The sequence below is a fragment of the Pagrus pagrus genome (genome assembly GCF_965226575.1).
Source record: "Pagrus pagrus genome assembly, chromosome: 21".
In the NCBI taxonomy this organism is placed as follows: domain Eukaryota; kingdom Metazoa; phylum Chordata; class Actinopteri; order Spariformes; family Sparidae; genus Pagrus; species Pagrus pagrus.
This window is the reverse complement of record NC_140208.1, coordinates 13,639,293-13,661,506: the sequence shown is the minus strand read 5'-3', so window position 1 is coordinate 13,661,506 and position 22,214 is coordinate 13,639,293. Positions and strand designations below refer to the sequence as shown.

General features: G+C 41.1%; 3 protein-coding genes across 5 annotated transcripts; all 3 read right to left on the bottom strand.

The window, feature by feature from the left end:
* Positions 1–455: 455 nt before the first annotated feature.
* On the bottom strand, positions 456–4,777 carry tbx6 (T-box transcription factor 6). The gene is made up of 8 exons (XM_084341607.1): positions 4,419–4,777; positions 3,354–3,570; positions 2,888–3,155; positions 2,655–2,798; positions 2,483–2,553; positions 2,331–2,389; positions 1,929–2,223; positions 456–1,781 (listed from the first exon to the last, which is right to left on the bottom strand). Exons 1-8 carry the CDS (start codon positions 4,486–4,488, stop codon positions 599–601), a joined length of 2,307 nt encoding a protein of 768 aa, XP_084197733.1. The 5' UTR covers positions 4,489–4,777; the 3' UTR covers positions 456–598.
* Positions 4,778–8,097: 3,320 nt separating this feature from the next.
* Positions 8,098–12,453, bottom strand: nif3l1 (NIF3 NGG1 interacting factor 3-like 1). The gene is made up of 7 exons (XM_084341960.1): positions 12,352–12,453; positions 10,924–11,522; positions 10,575–10,731; positions 9,288–9,411; positions 9,005–9,143; positions 8,630–8,713; positions 8,098–8,410 (listed from the first exon to the last, which is right to left on the bottom strand). The coding sequence occupies exons 2-7, from the start codon at positions 11,510–11,512 to the stop codon at positions 8,226–8,228; spliced, it is 1,278 nt and encodes a 425-aa protein (XP_084198086.1). The 5' UTR covers positions 11,513–11,522; positions 12,352–12,453; the 3' UTR covers positions 8,098–8,225.
* Positions 12,454–16,000: 3,547 nt separating this feature from the next.
* Positions 16,001–22,194, bottom strand: cabp5a (calcium binding protein 5a). Of its 3 annotated transcripts, none has more exons than XM_084342161.1 (8): positions 22,133–22,194; positions 18,226–18,539; positions 17,785–17,834; positions 17,416–17,446; positions 17,122–17,265; positions 16,914–17,023; positions 16,662–16,809; positions 16,001–16,509 (listed from the first exon to the last, which is right to left on the bottom strand). In XM_084342161.1, exons 2-8 carry the CDS (start codon positions 18,263–18,265, stop codon positions 16,481–16,483), a joined length of 552 nt encoding a protein of 183 aa, XP_084198287.1. In that variant the 5' UTR covers positions 18,266–18,539; positions 22,133–22,194; the 3' UTR covers positions 16,001–16,480. The 3 variants fall into 3 exon arrangements, with proteins under 3 accessions (XP_084198287.1, XP_084198289.1, XP_084198288.1); XM_084342163.1 differs by having other exon boundaries at positions 18,226–18,420; positions 22,133–22,151; XM_084342162.1 differs by having other exon boundaries at positions 18,226–18,478; positions 22,133–22,149.
* Between the last annotated feature and the right edge of the window lie 20 nt (positions 22,195–22,214).

Below are 22,214 nucleotides of genomic sequence, written 5' to 3'. Positions count from 1 at the left end.
GTATTTACAGTTTTTATTTAATTTTTCATTTGTATACATATATGTTATATATAATTATTAAAGTATATAGGGAAAAAATGTTGGAATACTCCCCATTATTTATTAAATCAATCATTAATCAGGTTTATATTTGTATGTTTTCATTTAACTTGAGAAGAAAGTGAAGTAGCACGTTTGCCAAACTGTCAAACTGTTTTACTTTAACAGAAGACATGTAGGTTTTTAGTTTTTTTGCCAGGTAGGCTAATCCAGATACCTAGCTAGCAAAACAAAGAACCCCATTTATATTCTACTGTATAGTAATTTTTTAGCATGTTAAGTGTTTCAGTAAAGAAATGAATGACAAAATCCTTAAATACAAGACTTCTTTTTTTTTAATTTTTCACACTGGAATGGATATTTGAAAAAAAACATCTTTCACAACTATATATACAAATTTGCTTCAATTTCATAAATCTGCTTCAGCTAATTTCTTGGGAACACAAACACACAAAGTACAATTGGTCTACTTGAACTAATGCTACACATTGATTAAAAAAAAACAACCTAAAAGCGCTATCAAGCCAAAACATTTTATCAACAATAACATTCCTGTGTTTTAAAACACAGCTCTTGTGCTCATGTCCAGGTAAGACCCCTGGGGGTGGGCGTGGCCATGCTGGTGCTGTCTGTACAGATGCCTGAATGGGATGGAGAGGGACGAGTGAGGGTCCTGACAAAGCCGGAGAGGGTAGGACGGAAAGGCAGGGTAGAGCGATTGGGGAGGGTTAGAGGTGGGAAGATTGGAGGGAAGTGATGGATCCAGCTGAGGGAGAAGAGACGGGTGGTGCAGTACCATCTCCGGACGGTAGGGGGCGGTGTGATTGAATTGAGGGATGGCACCTATTTCCACTGAAGGGTATGAAGAGCAGGTGGAGGAGGAAGTGGAGGGATTGGGCAGATTTTGAGGATGGGCTGCTGGTGGCAACGAGGATGCAGACTGCTGGAAGGAAGAGGCCAAGCAAGAGGAGGGCTGGAAAGGAGGGTGAGGAAGGGAGGATGATGGGTGAGTGAAGGAGGAGTGAGGGAAGGCAGCAGCAAGGGAGGGAGTCTGGGCTTGGTGGCTCAGATTTGGGAGGTGCAGGGCAGGGTGGGCAGAGCTGGGAGGCACATTTGGAAAAGACAGATTTTGCATGTGTGGAGGGACGGAGGTGAAGGCAAAAGATGTCGGAGCAGCGTGAGAGGGGAGGGAGCAATGCATGATGGGAGCTGGTTGGTTTTGGTGAGCGGTAACTGGAGCAAGAGGGATATTTGAATCAATAAATGCTGCTGAGTTTTGATCACTGGGTGCATTATTTCCACCCGGCTGGGCGAGCAGAGACTGAGCTGATATCTGACCCTGAAGACCTGACTGACACGTGGAGGGCGGGGCAGAAAAAGAGGCGTCTGCAGGTGTGTGCGGGCTGATCATCTCTGGGATGGTGTGATAGGTGTCGGCAGAGTGGGGGGAGGATAGAAGTGGCTGTGGCGAGGAGGAGTTAGAAGGAGGCGGAGTGGGGAAGGTGAAGGAGGTCTGCTGCAGTGAGGGTGTGGTGCTGGAGGGGGAGGAGAGCGCGGGGGAGGAGGCGAGAATGGAGGGATAGTCGATGGGAGGCTGAGCGTTGGATGCATCTGAAGAGTTGGGGACAGGGAGGGAGGAGAAGGAGGAGGACTGAGAGAGGGCAGCAGAGGGGAAAGAGGAGGAGTTGGGCTGAGTGGCAGGGAAGGTGGAGGCGTAAGCTGGTTCACCGATAGTGTCCGATCTGTGGAGGAGAAAAAGTATATACGTTCATTTTAATGTTGAAAAGACACAATTAGTCAACAGTTTTGCTATTACAGTTAGTAAAGGTAACAAATATAACTCCACTAATTATCACACAAAGTAAATTCCTGTCTTTCTGCACACCTACCTTTCAATCATACTATTGGCCACCTCACTTCCTGGTGTGCTCTGCATCCCATTGGCCATCGAGATGCCGATATCAGTCATCTGGGATGCCATGAATGCCTGGCCGAGGTCCAGTTGCTGCTCTGGGACCAGCGTGTCGTGATAGGAGGCCTCCTCTGGTCTGTAACCACAGGAGGGATCAGGCAGCGGGGGCAGAGAGGCCAGAGCGAGGGCCTGCAGGTCTGTGGTGCTGCTGGTAGTAGTAGTGGTTATGGGCTGCGGCAGAAGCTCAGCAGAGTCGCATGGATCACAGTTCACTGAGAAGGACAGATGGAGACATTTTAGGAAATGGCGATACAGGAAGTGACAAAATAAAGTCCAAACTCATGACTTAAACTGGTGCAAGTCTGTTAATCCTGCTTACCAATATCCAAGGTTTCTGCCACGGTGGACATTTTGCGCTTCTGTCTTGCATCTCTTTGTCTGCAGAGAAGAAAAAATTAGTTTAGATCCTCCATATGTTTGCAACGATTAAAAGTGTATGTATCTGTATGTGTGTGTTTCTCTGTGAATTACTTTTTACTGTTCATGCCTTCCTCTCTGAAGCCTTTTGCGAAGGGGTTGGAGTTGATCTTCAGCTCTGTGATCTGAAAACAACAAAGAAGAAGCGTACAGTTGGTTTATCTTCTCTTCTGTTTGTGTTCGTGGCCAGGCTTTCTTAGTTTATATATATGTATTATTTTGGTACCTTGTTGTTCTGGTAGGCGGTGACTGTGATAAACTGGGTCTCAGGGAACACAAAGGAGTGTTGACCTCCACCCCACCTCAGCACATCTCTGGCTTCAATCACATGAATTCTGGGCTGGTAGCGATGCAGCGAGTGTAAGATTATCTGCAAAGAAAAGAAAGGAAATTGACTCAAAATGCACCATAAAGACACAATCTGCCAGTGAACGTTTGGTACTGTATTTCTGTGCTTACATGTCCCTGTGTGTCAAGTGTGTTGTTGGTGAGCTTGGCATAGTGAAACGAGATGGTGCGGCTCTGCCAGTGAGCCCCAGTGGCCGGTGAGTCCGGGTGGATGAAAACTCGGTCGGGTAGCCTCGCCTCTGCACCGCCAACGGCCTGCCAACCGCCGCCCTGGAAACGGTAGCGGGAGTTGTCTGCCGGGATGATGTCCAGGAGGAGGATGTAACGGAGAGACGGGTTCAGGCCCGAGACTTTCAACCTCAGCCCGGGGAACATCCGCCTAGGAGAAGGACGGAGAGGGGACAAGAGTGAGCTCACTTTTTGGCAGATGAGGGCAGAGATGAAGAGAGAATTGTGGGAAAATGCAAAAACAATGTAAGAAACAGGCTTGAAAAAGTTGCAGAGAAGAAGAATTAACTGAATGGTTAATATGGAAGATTAAAAAGTTAAGGTATAGACATATATAGTCTCCTCTCACCTGCCCTTCTTGGTGATGATCATCTCCGTCCCCACCGAGCTGAACTGTTTCCATAGAGACGCGTTCTCCAGCTCCATCCTCACGTCATCTTTTGGGGTCTTGGTGGCGGGCTCGTTGGGGACAGGGGGAGGGGCCAGCAGCCTCGGGGGCAGGGCCTTGGCCGCCACGTCACAGGCGGGAGGCGGGTACATCGGCATGTGGGCCGGAGCCTGCCGGTCTGTGGGGACACACAAAACCGTGATTAAATGTAGGAACAACTTATAAACACATTCACTTGAAATATTGCAGAACATCGCAGGTGATGTAAAAAGCCCTTTAGATGGACTTTAGCAAAACATCCCGGGGCCTCTCTGAGGTATCTAGGAACAGAACATGTCCTCCCCCACAGATGAAAAGGTGGCACTGAGAAACATCTCCTCAAAGAGAACAACATCTATTTATATGGATCACCTTCAAACTCAGCGCCCCTCAAGTCCTCTTTATAAATAAGATGGTTTGTTAGTGACGTTTTCTTTGTTTCTTCTGCCAGAGAGGATTTCATCCCTCTATTTTAATGTTCAATTTATTTGTTAGTATTTTGATAATTTGCTTTAAATTTTTGGATTTAGATGGCCTCTTTTCTAAAATATAACTAATTTTAACCAGTTTCATTCTGATCTTATACTCAGATTTGTATCCAGTTGATTGCCTTTGTTTATTGTTTATGTATACACTTTTTTTTCTTCATATTTAGGATAAATTATCAGTATATGTTGTTTTGCACATTACATATTTGATTGAGTTTATCTTAGAAATGTGCACTGCCCCTGTGGTTATAGATAGACCAATAGGAGGCTTGGGGCCCGTGGGCCAAAGAAAAAAAATGAACACATTTATAATGATTTCTCATAATCTGAGCATGACAGGCAGAGTGACACTTTTTAACCAATCAATTAAGGGGAACTTCTGATCCATTACATTATCCTAAAATTACAAACTGTTTTAAAAGCATTAAAACACATTTCTTCATGTGTATCATATCTACTTCTATCTCTCACACTCACATGCATGTATACACACACTCACCTCTGTAGAAGCAGTCTCCGATCCTCTGTGGTCCCAGAGTCAGACTGGGGTACATGTCCACGCTCAGCATTTTCCTTGTGTGTGTGTGTGTTTGTCCCTTAATTCGTCCTCTTCACCTGCTGCAAAGTAACATTTCACTCTTCAACTCTCGCTGTCTCCTTCTCTGTTTCCTTCCACAGACACGTGATATCAATCTTCTGTTGCTCTTTCTTGCCTCTATTTCTGTTCTGATCCCTCTGCTGTGCTTTGCTACAAATGCCCACAGTGGTGCATCGCTCTGTTAAATAGGTGTGTGGATCTTCACACGAGGCCAAATGGCCTTTTCTTTTGGCCTCCCTGCCTCGCCACACTCTTCTTCCCTTCTGTTCCTGCTTGATAAACACAAACACTCATTTCAAAGGTGATCTGAAACATCTTGGGTTTACTTTAGAGTGGGAAAAGTTATGTGCTTTGTTATTTCATGCCAGTAGAGGTAGAAGAAGTACCTCCACTCCAGTGCTGCTTTGAGTTATTTGTATTCATTTTTGGTGCTTTTTAAATTGTTTTTCACTACATTTCAAAAGGCAAATATTGTGTTTTATTTGAAGTTACTAGCAGATAAGCATTATACATACAAAGAAAACAAATCTGCTACAAGTTAAACTACTCAAATGTGATATAAAGTAGTTCAAATTTACTTCACCTCCAAAATTAAAATTCTGCTTACACATTAATGCATCAACAAGTAAACTATACTATATATGTATGATACTTATATATATGATAAGTACATTTTGTTGCTGATACATCTGCACTTTTACAGTATTTTAACATTTTGTTGTTGGATCTGAATATTTCCTCCAAAAGAAACAGCCTCTGATGAATCCATTAAACATATTTATCCTCACTTATAGTCATAAGCATTTATTCAGAGGTACACGATGTGTACTGCCATTTTTAAATATATTTTTCTGTGATTTATTCAATAATTCTGGGAAATGCTACTCAAATTTCAACTGGCTCCTACACACACATAGTAATGTGTTTACTGGCAGCTCCCCTGTGGCTGTTTGACGACTTGATGACATGTTTCTTCCTCTCACCGCTCTGCTTATTAGGCTCTCTCAGCAGGGAGTCGGCCCTTGAATGAATGAAGGTGGAAGAGGAAGAGAGTTTGGCCGACAGCTGCAATTTGGCCACAAGGCAAACACGAGTGTCTAGAAGGTTATATGAGAAGTTTTAATTCAGGTATGAGCCCAGTCTTGCAGTTGAAAACATTTCCTATAATATTTAACGCTCTTTAACACTGTTGACTTGACTCTATATAATTCTGCTGTTTTGTGAAGGAGGTTTGGTGAGCAGACAGGATGAAAGACAATGAAACGCACAATGTAGACCACACACACAAACCTCTGTTGGTACTTCCAGGCGGTCTGCTAGTTAGTAAATGTAGGCGTACTCATCATAAAGCTGAGTCTCTCCTATTGGTGTTATATTAATATGTTAGTGATTTTTTTTTTATTGAACCACTGAAAAGCAGCATTTTAATGTTCCTTCCAGAGGGAGCTATTTATAATGACTTTATATACTTTCTTTGGTAGTTTAACCTACAGCAATATAACATATTCTATCTATCTACCTATCTATTCTCACTCTTCATATGTTTTTCAATGTAAAAGAGTAAAATAGACATTTTCTGTCCCACTGAAATATCATGTAGCACAGCAGTACTTTGGCATCAATGGAAAAACCTTTTACTTCAGTGAAATACTTAATGTACTTAGTTATATCTGTGTTATAGAAGTACCCAAAGGTCATACCACAGTTAAAGTACAGAAATACTGTTAAAATATTGCTTAAGTAATAGTGAAATTCATCCATAACAAATACTGAGGAAAGTGTCTGATAATAAATGTACTGAAGTATTAAACGTACAAGTAAAAGTACATTTTACATACTGTATATTGACATGTACGTATGTATACACTTCATACTATGGATCGACTCATTAATAGTCAATTATTGGATCAGATATGATGCAACATGCTCCAAAGTAACTAGTAACCTAATTTACCAAATAAATGTTGTGGAGTAAAACTACATTTGCCTCAAAAATGTAGTGAAGTATAAAGTATCAGAAAAATAGAAATACTCAAGTAAAGTACCTCAAAACTGTACTTGAGTCAGTGTTCTTAGTAACATTACAGCGTCAGATATGAGGATATATATGTCTAATCAGCGCAAAATGTTAAAAAGCCAAGAGGAAAAAAAAGGTCAGCATGCAAACCAGCTGTAACATGATTTTAGATTTCTGCGGCTCAAAGTAATCGACAGCAAAAAGCACTATTCCTTCTGTTTTATTATTTTACTGGCCGTCGTCAACAAGTTCCCCGTTCTACTTTTGTTGCTTAATCTTGAATTCCTTGAACTGACAATGGTCAAAACAAATCCTCACCAGAGACTTAAACATGCGAGAAGCAGTGATGCTTTTTGGAGGACTGGTCAACAGACCATGGGGGCTCTTTATCAGAGGATTACTGTTACATCATGAGTCGAGTCTTTTCAACTTAAATGATCAAACGGGATAAACTGCGAGGCTTTTTGTCTGTCTGGGAGATTTTATGTGAAGATCTATACTTAGAAAATGAAAACTTGGAATGTTTTTTGCCCAAATCTACCTGCTCAGACATTTCTGCCACTATAGGAGCAACAGCTGGGGTCACATTACAGGAGTGAAGTCTAAATGTTGTTCTAGTTGTTGTTTTCCTTCTCCATTTGTGCGCGCATGTATACGTGTGTTTGTCAGTGGGGATAAAAGCGAGCGAGGGCCGAGAGGAAGCAGAGGTGTGAACGCCACGCTGAGAGTAAAGTCATTACCTTGATGGGGGCAGCGAGGTGTGCGTGACGTCTCTTAATGTTTTTACGAACTGACAGGTGTGTCGCAGGCGCTGCGGCCACCAGACTCTGTAATGGCCGATGATGGGGATTGTTACTGGTTTTGTTTTCTTACCATTACAGGAGCGGGGGAAGGTGGTGCGTGCTGTTTACAGTGCATTAAGTATCAGCAAAGGCCTGCTCTTTGACATGGATGTGCTAAGTGGTTTGATTTCCACCTTTGTTTGCTTACAGAGGTCTAAAGGTCAGGTTCTTTAAAAATGTATAAAATATCATAAATTGTGTTTAAAACTTTCATTTCCGGCTCAGTTTTGATGCAGATGCTCCTGCTGTTTGAACACTCCCTGCAAAACAGAAGCATGTTTATGATGAACAACCTTTTAATCTGATGAGGATTACATTTTTCCAGTTCCTGTGTGCAGGATGCAAACACCCTTCCTTTTATGTAATTTTTTTTATTTGTGGATGTTGAAATTCCCTCCGCACACCGGCACAGGGGGCACTTAAGGTCAGTGGTTATTAGGATTAAATCACGATATGTGTAGTCCATAAATAAATCCTCTGCACGCAAAACGACACATGCCGCCAGATTTCAGATTACATGCTTTTATCTTTGGCTCCCGCCGTGAATTTGAGGTTATCTTTTTTTATCCAACACGCCCACAGTCCATTTTTTTGATCAACCAGATTCCATTTTTATTAAGAGACGGCAGGAAAACATGATAAATAGTACAACATGACCCGAGGAAGCCCTATTCATCATCAGTTGCACTGATACACTGTCCAATTGGTTTACAGTCACTGGACAGCTTGGAAAATAGTTTATTTTTAAGCAATCATGTAACACAAATCAATTTAAAGCAGACATTGCTTTTGTACAGTCAACAATTTTATCCAACAAGACTGACTTGTGCAACTGTTGCTCAAAGTGGGTCAGACCACCTCCAGAGGGTCTCTGTCAGCCTTCGACACCACCACTGTTACGCTGTCAGGAAGACGCACAGCCAGCCTCTCCCTGAACACAGCCAGAAAGCCCCGCTCACTGTTGCTATGGTCACTGAGGATGACGCTGGTTCCCTTAGCCGAGGCGTCCAGCACTTCATGGTGGGACATCTCACCTGAACAGTGGATATAACAATTACATCTGCAGGCATAGCAATGTCAAACAAATACATTGGCAGGAGGATATTGACTTCTACCTAAAAAACCCTTCTGTTTTCCTTCATTCATTTAAACTAATAATAACAATAATTGTCTGATACTGTGACGCCATTAAACTGTGATCTTTTCTGAGATTTTGAATTAAACTAAACTGGGGTTTTGTTCAAAATGCCTACCTGTGATGTAGAGGTCTGTCTTGACTCCATTCAGCACCGAGGCCCCAGATCCAGCACACACAGCCACAGTACACACTGAGGACTCTGGGAAATATCAGAACAAAGACTAACTGACATTTACGGCGAAGCAAACATGAAAGTTTGAAATCAATGCATGATATGAATTTGCTTCATTTTAGTGGCACTGGGGCTGTTTGTTCAGGCTGAAGACTAGTGTTTTTTTTTTATTTGTGCACATTTGTGAAACCAGCAGATTTGTTGTCTGCTTGGTATAACAATTGCAGACCATCAGGACGTCTGCTGGGCTAATTAGTAAGTACTCATATCCTCTACTTTGTTGTTCTGCAGCCTGCTGTTTGTATAAGTGTTCATTACCAAGCGTTTTCCCCCATCCTAGAGCCAAACGGAGGTGACTCAAACCCAAGTGGGACTTCATTTTCTGGATGGCAGTGGCCACAGTTACAGGCTGGTCCAAAATACTAAGTCGACCTTGGCCATGGCCCGGAAGAGGGGGCTGCAGGGCACAACAGATGGCAAGTTAGTATCAAAAGTTTCAGTTTCCAGTGAATGACAATTGTGCTAATTCTTCAAAATAACCACATTATTGGAAAAATCGTGGCATTTGCTGAATTTCTTCACTGTGCTGTTTGTGCTGTACCTTTTCTAACTTCAGGATGTTGAGGGACAGGCTGGGAGCGTTGTGTCGTAACAGGGTCTGGACACTGGGGGTCAGTGCTGAGTCACTGCAGGTCACGCTGACATGGATCCCACTGCTGTCCGGTCTGTTACGAGGGCAAATAAACTGTTTTTCACCAGGGCAAATGACCTCAGTGGTGACTTGTGGCTAAACCTATTACCTACAAATTCTGTGGACCTTACATCAGTAATGACCGTGCTCCAATTTATATGAACGTCTAGTTTCTGTTCGTTTCAGTAAGTTGCCTTCACACTTGATGAAAAAAGGAAATCATCCAGGCAGAGTGCATGAGTTTGAGCTTTTACTTTGCTGTCAAAGTTAAGTTACCAGCTTCTAGTGGTGGAGTTGAGAGCAGGGCCTGTGTGATGTATCAGGCTATTTGTGGGAGCTCTGACACCCAAGGTGTGAAAAGTTAGTCCCAAAATGCATTGCATTCACAGGCTAAGTGGCCAGCAAAATAAAGCAGATCTGGATGTTGTGACTGCAGTAGCAGTGGCTGTTTCTTCATTTAAACTGACTCAAACGTTGCTAAAATGTTGCACAAACAGTTTTCATAACTTTGATTAAAACCCAGAATAAAAGATAACTGTGGATTAACTGTGAAGGTTTAGGTGCCTGCAAGCTGATTTCATGCTGTACCGAAATTAAGGAAATTACAACCCGTTTTGTTAAAGAGTGAAATCCTTTTTGATTAACCAGAAGCAGCGGTTATAGCAATCTGCTCAAAGCCACCAGACTCCATGGACAAAAACAGTAATTCTACCTAGCAGAATGCAGGATTTGCTGTTCTACCACTGCCTCCATTGGTTAGTTTGTTTGTGCTTTGTGCAACTTTGGTGTTTTTAACACATTACTTCAGAATTGACAAATAATGTGTGAGAACATCTGAGTCACACAATAACAGAAACATACTAACGGATTAAGGAAGTGGTAGACCAGCAACTAGACCAGTGTCCTGCAAGGTAAAATTGCATTTTTTTTAGTCAATGGAGTCTGGTGGATTTGAACAGAGCAACATAGCGGCCGTTTCTAGTTAAACAAAAAGGATACTCATTAATTAAAAGATCTATCTCTCGAAGGATACTTTCTGTGAAGTTGTCAGCCACTTAAAATAACAATCTGAGCCTCATCTTTCTGTACTTATTAGTCATTTGGACCCCACAATATGTAAAAATAGGGCCCAGTTTTAAGTGCTAATTCATAAACACATCCTTGGCACACATATCGGTGTAGGCAAATGTGCAGGACCTGTCGACTGAATGTTGTATTGTTGTTCCACTGTCACAAGCCTTCAGTTCCTCCATAACAGCGTTGAGTTCCTCTGTGTTCTTGACCATGAATTCCAGTTTGTGACTGTGGGAGGCGCCACGAAGAGCCTGACTCAGCACAGACACCTGACCGCTACCTAAGAATCAGAGGAAGACACCAGAGATGGAAAAAAAACTCAGGGGACAAGATGGAGGACACTTGGTCAGAATAGTTGACCAGTGGGTCAGTGTCATGTGTCAAAACATTTTATCCTGTACCTTCATCAAATATGCACGATGAGTGTGTGTAGGTGTGTGTGGCACATTTTCCATTCAGGATGACCTCTTACCAAGTCCCCCGACCAGCCAGTCGTTCACTCCTCCTTTTACACTATCCCACGACGTGTGAGGGGAGAAGATCGCTATCCCAGCCTCCACTGCCTGGATCGCCAATCGCTGCTTCCAGTCCTTCTGAACCAGACGCTTGATTGGTCGAAACAGCGGAGGGTGATATGAGATAATGAGGTCGCAGCTCATGGCCTGTGCTTCCTCCATGACGGCGTCTGTAAGGTCGTTGGTTAGCAGGATGTTTTTAACGGGCCGAGATTTGCTGGGCTCCACCAGCAGGCCGACATTGTCCCACGACTCAGCCAGAGACAGAGGAGCAAGCTGCTCCATCACCTGCAGAACTTCTTTCAGCTCCATCAGGCCTGGACTGTGACAATGAAAGAGGCAGCGGGCGGAAGAGAAGTGGAGGGATGAGTTTATAGGGAGTGAAGCGTGTTGGCTTGTCAAGAAGCTGTGACTGTGAGCCGGTGGAGGAAAAGATGGTGAGGTGGATATGGTAGTGGTGTAGAGAGCAGTCTGAGAGGTCAAGTTCCTCCTGGTACAAAGTCTTCTAAAGGTGGGCGAGAAAAGGCTCCTACCTCCAGCCAACATCAGTGGAGACCTGTGTGAACAGAATAATGTAATGAAGTCCAACCTTATCTTCACCTTAATTGCTTCCAGTGATGTAACTAAGTGGCTACATTGCATTCTGGGTAATGTAGGTGTCAGGTTTTTAAAAGGTGGAATAACGCATGGAGTAAGAAAGGTGATATCTCTGGTTCTGCAGCATCAATTCTGACCATTTGTTTTTAAACCATTTACAATGAGTCCAACCACCGTGTAATGCTGGACCAGTGGACTGCTTCTCAAAATCTGGCACCTCAATTACCCACAATGCAACTTCGCTACTGAGTGACATCACTGGAGGCAATTTATCAGATTGCACACAGCTCTGGAGCCACAAAAAGCCTACATACTTCTTTTTCCACACATGCAGTAGTACTCTCCCAGACCCATGAACACACTTTAATGAATAAAATTAAAAAATAAATTTTAAAAAAGTAGAACCTCAAAGACTTCAACCAAAATCACCAGTCTGAGCAGTTAGCAACAAATGTAAACAACCTGAGCTTTGTGGCAACTGTTAGCCAAATATCTGGCTAATTAGGATGATAGTGAAGATTTTTGAAGCCTCATATGTATCAAATTGATGTTTTACAGGAGTAAAGTGCTCTCCCTCTGTTTCAAACCTTGTTCGTGGATCTAACAGGACTTCCAGTTATGACCTGGGACATGTCACTGACTGCAGGGAAGCATGCAGCTGCCAGCTACCAGCAGAGCTAGCTAGGTAGTTAGCTATCATTAGCTGCTATTACACGCTTAATCATCACCACGCTAATTGAAATTAAAGCATCAACATGTGGATGTGTGCATGAGTGAGTGTTACATACTTCGGCTTGCCTTTTCACTTCAGAAGACTACTAGCGCTCTGTTGCTGGACACATTTCTCCTGAAGTGACGGAGAGGCTGCGCTAACGCGAGAACTTACTGATTGTCCCTTTCCGGCTTCCGTTTCTCCGTGTGACGGTTTTGATTGGACGGCTGAAATGTCAGTGAAAATCATAGTGAGCACATTTTGTGCAAAAACGGGCGAAGCAAGAGGTTTTAATGCATTACCACTGGCTGTAATTGTAGTTAAATAGTTTTTTTCTAGTAATATTTCACCTTATACATGGATACATTACATTAAACTAAACATTTACTTTGAAACGAGATAATGAATCTACGTAATCAGGCTATAGTCATGTACTTGCTGTTCTACCACTGCCTCCATTGGTTAGTTTGTTTGTGCTTTGTGCAACTTTGGTGTTTTTAACACATTACTTCAGAATTGACAAATAATGTGTGAGAACATCTGAGTCACACAATAACAGAAACATACTAACATACATAACGGAATAAGGAAGTGGTAGACCAGCAACTAGACCAGTGTCCTGCAAGGTAAAATTACAGTTTCATCACAAATAGGCTATTACACACTAGTAAAAAAATAAAAAGTACTGGCAGCTTGATTCATCACACCCACTCAGTGATATGAGACCTTCTGAGAGACAATAGTCCTTTATATTTATATGCAAAACCTTTACTGGACTGTTTCACAAATAAATAAGTGAAAAAAAAAGCAGTTTCCAGTTTGTTTTGATGTTGTTTTTTTTGCAGATTGACTCTGGGGGATCAGGCTCCTCTTTGTTGTGATCTGTAATGACACTGGATTCAGATTCTGGTCAGTAGGCTACAAACGCAGAGAGATCATGTTTTTGCAGGAACATATTAATATATTTTTATTCTCTAGTTCTCAGACTGGCTGATTGGAACAAAAAAATGCATTGTATAACAGTATATTACTAAAACTTGTTTTAAACATTGACATTTTGCAAACTTAACTCGTAGGTCTGAATTTAATCAGATGAATCCGAAGCGTTTACTGAGCTTTTTATTGTAATCAGATCGTCACAAAGTTTCCTTATCCCCACAACAGATGTGTCCTGTCAAAAATACACTTGAGCATCCCACAGACCGACTTTGCATTCAGCTCAGTTAGTGAATAACATGTTAGGTATCCTATAGCTGCAGGCATTACGTAACGCTGTGATGTTATAAAACAAATTCACAGATTAATGTAAACAGGAAAAGACTGGATGACTTTGATAAGCTGTATTAACCCTCACAGCGCAGGTGGCCCAGCAGCAGATACCCCCGGTCACATCCGCCGTTTCTCAGAAAGATTATGTGATCTTCTGGAATAAATAGATAAACGAAATCCGCACACACACAAAAACAAATCAGACAGTTATCAATGCTGGGAGAAACGCACTTCTCATTAACATGCACGCCGGCAAGCTGCTGGGCAGAGGGGCTACCTTTGAACTGAGTCAGAAAGAGACCAAGATGGAGAGAGAGAGGGAGAGGGAGAGATTATTGTGGATTAATGCAATAAAGGTCGATGCTGGATGTTAGAGGGATCAGGGAGGGATCAGGGCAAAGGCCGGTCAGCGAGCATTACATCATCTGATTCTTTCTTTGGACTCATCAACCTCTCTGGTCACTACACCCCTCATGTCCACATGGTACCCCCTCTTCTCACACACTATACATTATAAAAGCAATGACACAATGTTAACCTCTCCTAAATGACTCTTGTCTGTCTCACTCTAACTGCCCACACACACACAAACACACACACACACACACACACACACACACACACACACACACATACACACACACAAAAGAGCAGTTTTAAACAACACAAGAAAACACTTCTTCATTAAGCGCATTGGCACTGCTACACCCTCCTTGTCTAATCTGTGGAGCGCCACCGACAGATGTGCGTAGTTATTAGGTCTGTGTTTTCAGAGGGAGAACAGCTTCACTTTTGTTAATTGGTACTATAAGCCCTCTCGCCCCATCTGTCCGTCCATTTTAAGTTCTGTCCGATTTGTCATTCAATAACATCTGTCTGGCTGATGTGCACAGACAGACAGACAGTCGGAGAGGGGTGCATTGTGTTCCCGTCCACATCCTTAAATGCTCCTCACGAAGATGTCCACGAGAATCAACAAATTGTACTTGTTCCATTCAAGAATGACTCTCTAAACGGCCAAATTCTGGGAAATGTACATCTTTTTCCTCTTTTTTTTTCACGCTTAATACCTAGAAATCTGTTATGCATTATGTCATGATGTCACAATTTTGGGATGCTGTTTATCAAATGAGAAGCCGGTCCATTTTTGGTCTCTTTATCCAAAGCCAGGGCAGAGAAGTTACTCAATCCTCAACATTTCTGCCCACAGCACAGCCGCATCGCTGATGTTTCTGGTTTCCAAATCCCTTCTCTGGCACATGAAATACATACAGATCATTGCATGGATGTATTATACAAGCACAAGTTATGTGTTGTTATGCAAGTTGATTTATTATGGCAGTCATGCTGAGAATTTGATTATATTACATCATCATGTGACATGATTTTCTGTCATATGTTAGTTGTTAAAGGTACAATATGTGACAATTGGCCAAATGATGAATTCATACTCAAAGGGAATAGAAGGCAATATATCAAGAGAGTAACCGCTAACCGCTGCCAACTGTAGCTTCTGTTAGCTAGTTAGCTCAGTTAGCAGTGCAGATAGCGGTACAGTCTGGGAGCTAGGAGCCCTGGGGAAGTGCTAGCACAGGAAGTTTGATCCCTGATGTGCCGGGGCTAGCTGGTTAGCATGCTAAACATGCAAACAAAACTGTTATTCCCTCGCCATCTGCTGTTAATTTTAATGAAGTCTTGGATATTTTCAACCAAACTTCTTACATATTGCAAACTCAAGTCTCATTAGTTTGTGTAGAATCCGCCGAATTTTGAGGCAGCTTCAGGTTTTCATCGGATACGTGATACAGCTAACGTGCAGACGGGAATCATGTTGCATTGATTCAAATCATCACTCGTTTGCAAAGTTTACTTTTACTTGTATGTTTTATTTTGTATCTAACTTGTTAGATGAGAAGTTCCACATTACAACAAGCCTAGGCTACAAGCTGTATATATACATTTACTTCACATAGTAGTAGTGTTGTCAAAAAAAATCGAAATAAGGACACATATCAATTCTGAATACTCGTTTTCTGCAGTATCGATACAGATGTACCAGTAGCAAGTTGACATTCACTGCTGCATAACACACAAGGGCTTTGTGTTGAAAAGTGTTGGGGACATAAAAGCTCAGATGAAAGAACATTTTTTCAACAATCTTCAACATATCAAATTTAAGGCAATGTAATGGGGAGATCGTCTGTGGTCAGAGAAGATAATTACTGTACGGATACAATATATTATGTATGTTGATATTACAATACAGTTTGCTGATCACATCACATCTATTATCCAGTGCCGTTTCTTCTTTGAGGATGCTGTCGGGCTCAACGCACATTACACAAGCCTTGATATCTTTATCTTTTCATCAAAATCTCATTGTTGCATCAAATTTTCCTCATGTTATCGAACGTGGTATCGATATGTTTCAGGTGTGGTATCAAAGTTATAATTTCCATTATGGTGACAACACTACACAGTAGTAAATTAACTGTTAGTAAATTCAGATTATGACAAGAGAGTAATGCAATACTGTCAGAGTAATTAAATAAAGAATAAATACATTCTGTCAGCGATACATACATTTCAAAAAAATCTCAATCCAATTCAACAAAACAATCCAAAATGAGTTCCTGTATATACAATAAACAAATATCATAAACAAACCAACAATACATTTGTTTACACACTCTGTGCCATAATGTTACACTTTTAAAAAAGTCTCAGTACATGATTGTCAATCTTTGCATAGCTGTGAAATTCTCTCTGAGAGCGACCTGAATTGTCTCAGCACTTTAATATGAATGTTAATATTATTAGTGTTTGTTCTTCATATGTACAATCAGTTAAGAGGAATTACAGGAAGACAGCGTCAGTATCCGTGCATGTCTGTAGAGGTGCAGAGGTGCTTCGCTGGATTGACAGCTTCCTGGCTGTCATTGATGGGACATCATTCTGACGAACTCTGCAGAGGAGAAGAAGAGTTTCATTCGTTTACTGTTCATTCATCATAAATAAAATCACTGTGGCTGAACATAGCAACACGTTTACTGTAACATAAGTTCATAAAGCCTTGAAATGAAACTCTTGAAAAGCATTTATAAAGACGGTTCGCACCTTCAAAGTCTACCGTTCCATCCCCGTTGTCGTCTGCTTCTTTGACTATGGCATCGATCTCTCTTCGGTTCATGTGCTCTCCCATCAGCTTGGTCATGGCAGACCGCAGCTCTTCCGTTGTGATCTCTCCATCCCCGTCCATGTCGAACTAACCAGAGAAACAATAGAAGATTTTAAAAAGATAAGGATTATCTTCGGGACGGGGAAGCAGAAAAAGATCTGACAGCCTGAAGAGTTTAAGGAAGTCCTCACCTCTTTAAAGGCGTCTTTAAGCTCCTTCACGCCAATCATCCCAGCTGTTTCTGCCAGAAGCTTCGGGGTCATGAGCTCTACGAAATCCTCAAAGTCGACTCTTCCACCAACTGGAGGGGAAATTAAAAGAATTGATCACTCTCTGTAACTTTTAAAAGTGTTTCATTGATTTAAACAGATTAACTATCGTGTTTTTGTCTCCACTCACGGTTCATGTTGATGTTCTGGCTCAGCTCGATCAGCTCCATCTCTGTGGGCATGTAGCCCATCGTCCTCATCAGATTCCCCAGGTCCTTACAGCTGATCAGCCCGTCCTTGTCTTTGTCGAACTCATTGAATGCATCACGCAGCTCTGCAGAGAAGTGTGCAACAAAACATGAAGTCAGTGTGGTGTAAAAGGTTCTGTAATGGTTGTGTGGGTTACAACAACTAGTTAAATCTGCATTTACTGATAAATAAAATAAGAATAAATGAAGATGCAAATGGTCAGAAAATAACTCACCATCAATCTCATCATCAGCCAGTTGTCTCGCCTGCAAAAAGAGAAAAACAGTTGGTTAGGTCCACTTTAATTTGGACTTTATGCTCTGTAATACAAAGCTACAGTAAAATGAAGCAGCTGTTGAGCATGCATAGAGAAATCATTTACAAAATGTATCTATACAGTTTAATACAGGATATTTCTACGGTATAATCACTGGAATACAATAGTAAAGCATAGGCTCAGATTCTCCGTCTCTCTGAGTGTGTATTTCCTCTCATTTGATCCTGTTATTCTCCTGGGTTATAATCCCATAAACCTTTCAGACCAGTTTCCAAACATCATCACAACCCATCAAAAATATAAAAAAGCTGTCGCTGTTGTACTCACAATATTTTTCCCTCCTCGCAGGAAAATGCACGCTGCCCCCAAACTCATTTCTGCAAGAGGGGGAACAGAGTGTGATGTGCGATTAGGAATAAAAACTGAACAAATGAATACTTTCCTGCACATGATACAGAGCTGGTCCAAATCAAAAATATCTGGATTAGGACAGATTGAATAGTCTGTGTTCCCTCGGAGGGATTGAATGCCCTGTACTTTGATTTAACTGTGCGTGTGTGTGTGAATGTGCATGTGCAAAACTACAAAAACTCAAGCTAATATAGATAAAATGAGTCAAAACATCAAGAATCTTGTCTGCAATAATTTCAATTGATCAATAATCTGTCAAATACAGTTTTATGTAATTTAAATAATTTTCTCTAAAGCTCATAAACCAGTTTTTCTTGAGCTAATTACAATATAATTAGAAAAAAAAAGTGTGCTTACTTTCTTCTGGTGATTTCTTGTCCTCAGACAAGCGCATCATACACGACCTGGGATGCAGAGACTCGGAAGCTGACCCGTGCAGTGCAGCAAAAAAGCCCCTCTGGCTTCCCTCTGTTTGGTAATCTTCTTCTCAGTATCCTCACGCGGGACAGAGCTGTCCTCTCAGCGTGTGGCGACCCTGTGCGTCTGCCCAGCCTGATGGGATGCTGGAGGTTAGTATCAGGGGAGGTGTGGCTGCATCCAGGGTTGCGTGCTGGCGGGGAGGAGTCAGCAGTTCATGTGTGGAGTGTTGTAAATTATACCGCCATCCGAAGCTGACGCAAGAAATAGGACACTATGAGTTCACAGGGGTAGAGTTGCTTGTTTACAGTTTGGCTTCTTTGCTTACTTTGCATTAATTACAGTGTTGTCTGAATTACTGCAGATTCAACATTTAAAGAGTCACATATATTGATTACAGTACAAAAGAACTGAGGCTGTTATTTTTATTATCGATTAATCTGGCTGTTTTTTCTGTATTGTATAACAAAATATACAGATAGTTTGTAGTGATAGTAAATAGTATATATAGTATCAGTGTTGTAAAAAGTTCCCAGAAGTCGTACTTGAGTAAATTTAATGATATCATGCTAAAATATTACTTTGGTAAAGTGAAAGTCACCCATATGAAGAGAACTTGAGGAAAAGTGTCAACGGTAATTTTCTGGGAAAAAACTACTTAAGTAGCGCAAGTAAAAGTATAAAGAAATGATTTATATATATATATATAATTATGTATATATATATATGCATGTATGTACATACTGTTTACGAGGGGTTGACAGGCCTAGCCGATTATCAGATCCAAAATTTTGCAATTTTCTGATTATTTGAGTGTTTTTGTCATCCGATTGCTGGTAAAATAAAATTAATTCAAATACACACTAATTTGGCTCTGATGCACCATGCGATCTGCAAAGTGAAGTAAGCTTTTTGATTAATTATGACAGTATGTTAACTGTTGATTAAATCATTTCATCATTTTTATTATTCTCTCTGTTGAAAAGCAGCGACACTATAAGACAATAGTGGCTCATCTGGATCTTCTGTCTGTTGCTTTACTCCCTTTTGTTTTCAAATATATGACAGTGAACCAGATTTAGGATGTATTAAAGAGCCACAGGCTAATCACAGCTAATATCCCAGTGTGTGATAATCTGCCTGAGTATTGGTTACATCTGCCTGAAAAAATGGAAAAGGATTATTTTTTCTGTGAAATTCCCTGATGACAATGTCTGGGATTTGTGACCCCAGGAGGACAAGCTTCACTTCCTGCAGCGGGGATGTAAAACGCTGAATTAACTGGCTGAGCTGAAACCACTTCAGCATCGGGTCCCGGTTGTGTGTGTGTGATAGTGTGTGTGTCCTCTGCTCCGACCTTTTCCCCTCTGCCTGCTGAATTCACTGTTATGTAAATTCATCAAAAATCTGTTCGCATAAGAGCCATAATCCGCCGGGCTACGAAGCGGGAACTAGTAATGATTTTATTATCTTTTCCCCCTCCCTCTCTCATAGCAGGCCAGCTGAAGGGTTATGCAAGGCCGTGCCCACAGATGTGAAAAGATGCCCGTGGAGCGGAGGGCGGGAGGAAAATGGGTGAGGTGAAAGTATGAATGAAAGGTGAGAAGGGGAGGAGGGAGGGCTGGGTGGTGGAAGGATCCATTCGTTTGTATGTTGTATTTATGTATGTTGGGGAATAAAAGAAGACAACTGTATCACAGCCTCATGGACGTTTGGGTTTATTGTGTGTTTTGTGGATGTGGTGCGTCAGATAAAAGTGCACAACATGGAGATTATACCGAGTGGATTACAGGAGCAAAGCCCAGCCAAACAAGCCATATGTGGGACTGTGGGGACATAACACTGGGAGTTGGCCAAGAAAAAATGTCAAAATCCAGTCATATGAAAAATCTCAATAAGCAACAGCTAAACCAATATAATATGTAATGTCATCTGTGGCCAGAAATAAACAGCATGGACCCTCAGTTATTTACATTTTGGGGTTTGTAATCATAAAGTTAAATCTCTATGAGGAGAAAAGTCAGTCAAATAAAATCTGAATTTTGGAAAATAGCATTAAAGTGCAGCAGTAGATTCACAGCACAACCCCTGTTGTGAGTTTCAGACACATTATGCAACTGTTGATACAAATCTATAGCATTTTCATTCCTCAGCCAGGATTGCATAATAATCTCTCATCCCTAATATTGGTCATTGTTAAAATGGATGAGTGCCAGACATGAATGATAAATGCAATTTATATTTGTTGAGCTGAATTTCAACGTCAACATATTAAACTGATGTCGTTAAAGGTCCACCAAAAATTAAAAATCCAGTCATTATCTATGCCTATATACCCATGCCGAAGGAAAGTCAGGTGAAGTTTCGTAGTCCACAGGACATTTCTGGAGCTTCACAGCAAAACAGTGTTGCAGCATTCTCCTTAACAACTGGAAGTAGATGGGGACTTGTTTGAAAATGTAAAATTCACCTAAATCGATTTGAAAAGAGTTTTTTAAGCTAAAATCTTCACTGCAACTGATAAGCTAAAAGTTTACCATGGTTCAGTTCTGTATATAACATCTTTTCAAATCAATTCGAGATCACTGGGCTTCCCGAGACTTGGATAAACCCGAACGAGCCGCATGGAGCCATTTTGTTTTTTACAGTTGTTTTTTTCCCCATCTACTTCAGTTGCTTAGGAGAATGCTGTAACAATGTTACTCTGTGAAGTTCCAGAAATGTTTTGCAGACCAGAAAACATCCCTGAGCAATATAAAAATATATACCACAGATTTTTTTTTGCTGTAGTATCTATCTGTTTGATATCTCTACATATGATCTTGCACTCATGTAACAATGTAGCTTGATTTGTGAGTCACAGATACTTTATTTTCTGAATTAGGCTAAAACACGAATACCTTTCTGGTTTTCCTGTCTTGCCATGTGTTACATCAGTACACATATAGATTAGATGTGATATGATAGGGGAATTTATCCATATTTTCCACCACTTGTCAGGATAGGTAGCTATTAAACACTTTTTACTTCTTTTATAAAGCTTTTGTTGCATCATCATCCTAACCTGTACAGTCTGTTCTGGACAAAAATTTTAGTCCACTGGCCCCTTTTTGAGGACAGCTGTTGCAAGTGAAATAGGGTAACGAGCAGATGTTGATTTGGATTAGGATTAAAGGACAAACTGTGAAGACACATTTCATCTAATGTTCAGTATAATGATCAGGATGATGTGCAAATTAGTCTGGGATCTGCTGGTTTAGCAGAAAGATGCGTGGGTAAATTACATTTAATCAGTTACTGTGATTAAGTTCACTTTTACTTTGCTTAATTATTACCATTTTATGCTACTTTATGGGCCAACCTGTGCTCCACTACATTAAAAAAATAAATATCATACGTTTTACTGCTTGTAACAACACCACATGTCAGTTAGCTGACTTGTTATTTTTCATGTGCAGATTTTACATGATCATCTTATCAATTATGATCAATTATCAATAGATTAAACTACCCAAATGCATGTAATCAATAACAAATACCTCCATCTCCAACAGCTACAATATCAAAATTATTCTACTAAAATACTTACTAATTAGAGCCTCTAACACAACAGTTGATTGTTTTTCCTTTTGATTTAGCCCACTTAGCTAGCATATGCTAATTTGATAAACACAAAACAAACTGTTAATGACAAACTGAAAGGTTGAACCTGAAACATTGAAAAAGACGACTGACAGCTCATTAGTTAATGATAACAGCTAATGATTATATCACTCCAGTAATATCCAGGCTGTTTGTTAACAGTGTCTGCTAACAAAACTAACCCTTTTGTTGAATTTTAACTTACCAGCGTGATGTTTTGGCGAACTTCCTCGGCCACACGGGGGCGTCGTTGTAGCTCATCTGCCCGCTTTTGAAGCGTCGAAGAA

Bases quoted from the DNA above. Each gene is read 5' to 3' on its own strand.
- nif3l1 (XM_084341960.1), bottom strand. From the start codon at position 11,512: ATGTTGGCTGGAGGTAGGAGCCTTTTCTCGCCCACCTTTAGAAGACTT. The intron at 8,714-9,004 runs GTAATGAACACT...GATATTTCCCAG, and splicing joins AGGATGGGGGAAAACGCTTG to AGTCCTCAGTGTGTACTGTG. The intron at 8,411-8,629 runs GTAGGCATTTTG...TCCACTGTTCAG, and splicing joins GACAGACCTCTACATCACAG to GTGAGATGTCCCACCATGAA.
- cabp5a (XM_084342161.1), bottom strand. From the start codon at position 18,265: ATGATGCGCTTGTCTGAGGACAAGAAATCACCAGAAGAAA. The intron at 17,835-18,225 runs GTAAGCACACTT...CCCCTCTTGCAG, and splicing joins CAAGAAATCACCAGAAGAAA to AAATGAGTTTGGGGGCAGCG. The intron at 17,447-17,784 runs GTGAGTACAACA...CTCTTTTTGCAG, and splicing joins TGCGAGGAGGGAAAAATATT to GCGAGACAACTGGCTGATGA.
- tbx6 (XM_084341607.1), bottom strand. From the start codon at position 4,488: ATGCTGAGCGTGGACATGTACCCCAGTCTGACTCTGGGACCACAGAGG. The intron at 2,799-2,887 runs GTAAGCACAGAA...TTTTCTTTGCAG, and splicing joins CACTTGACACACAGGGACAT to ATAATCTTACACTCGCTGCA. The intron at 2,390-2,482 runs GTAATTCACAGA...TCTTCTCTGCAG, and splicing joins GAAGGCATGAACAGTAAAAA to ACAAAGAGATGCAAGACAGA.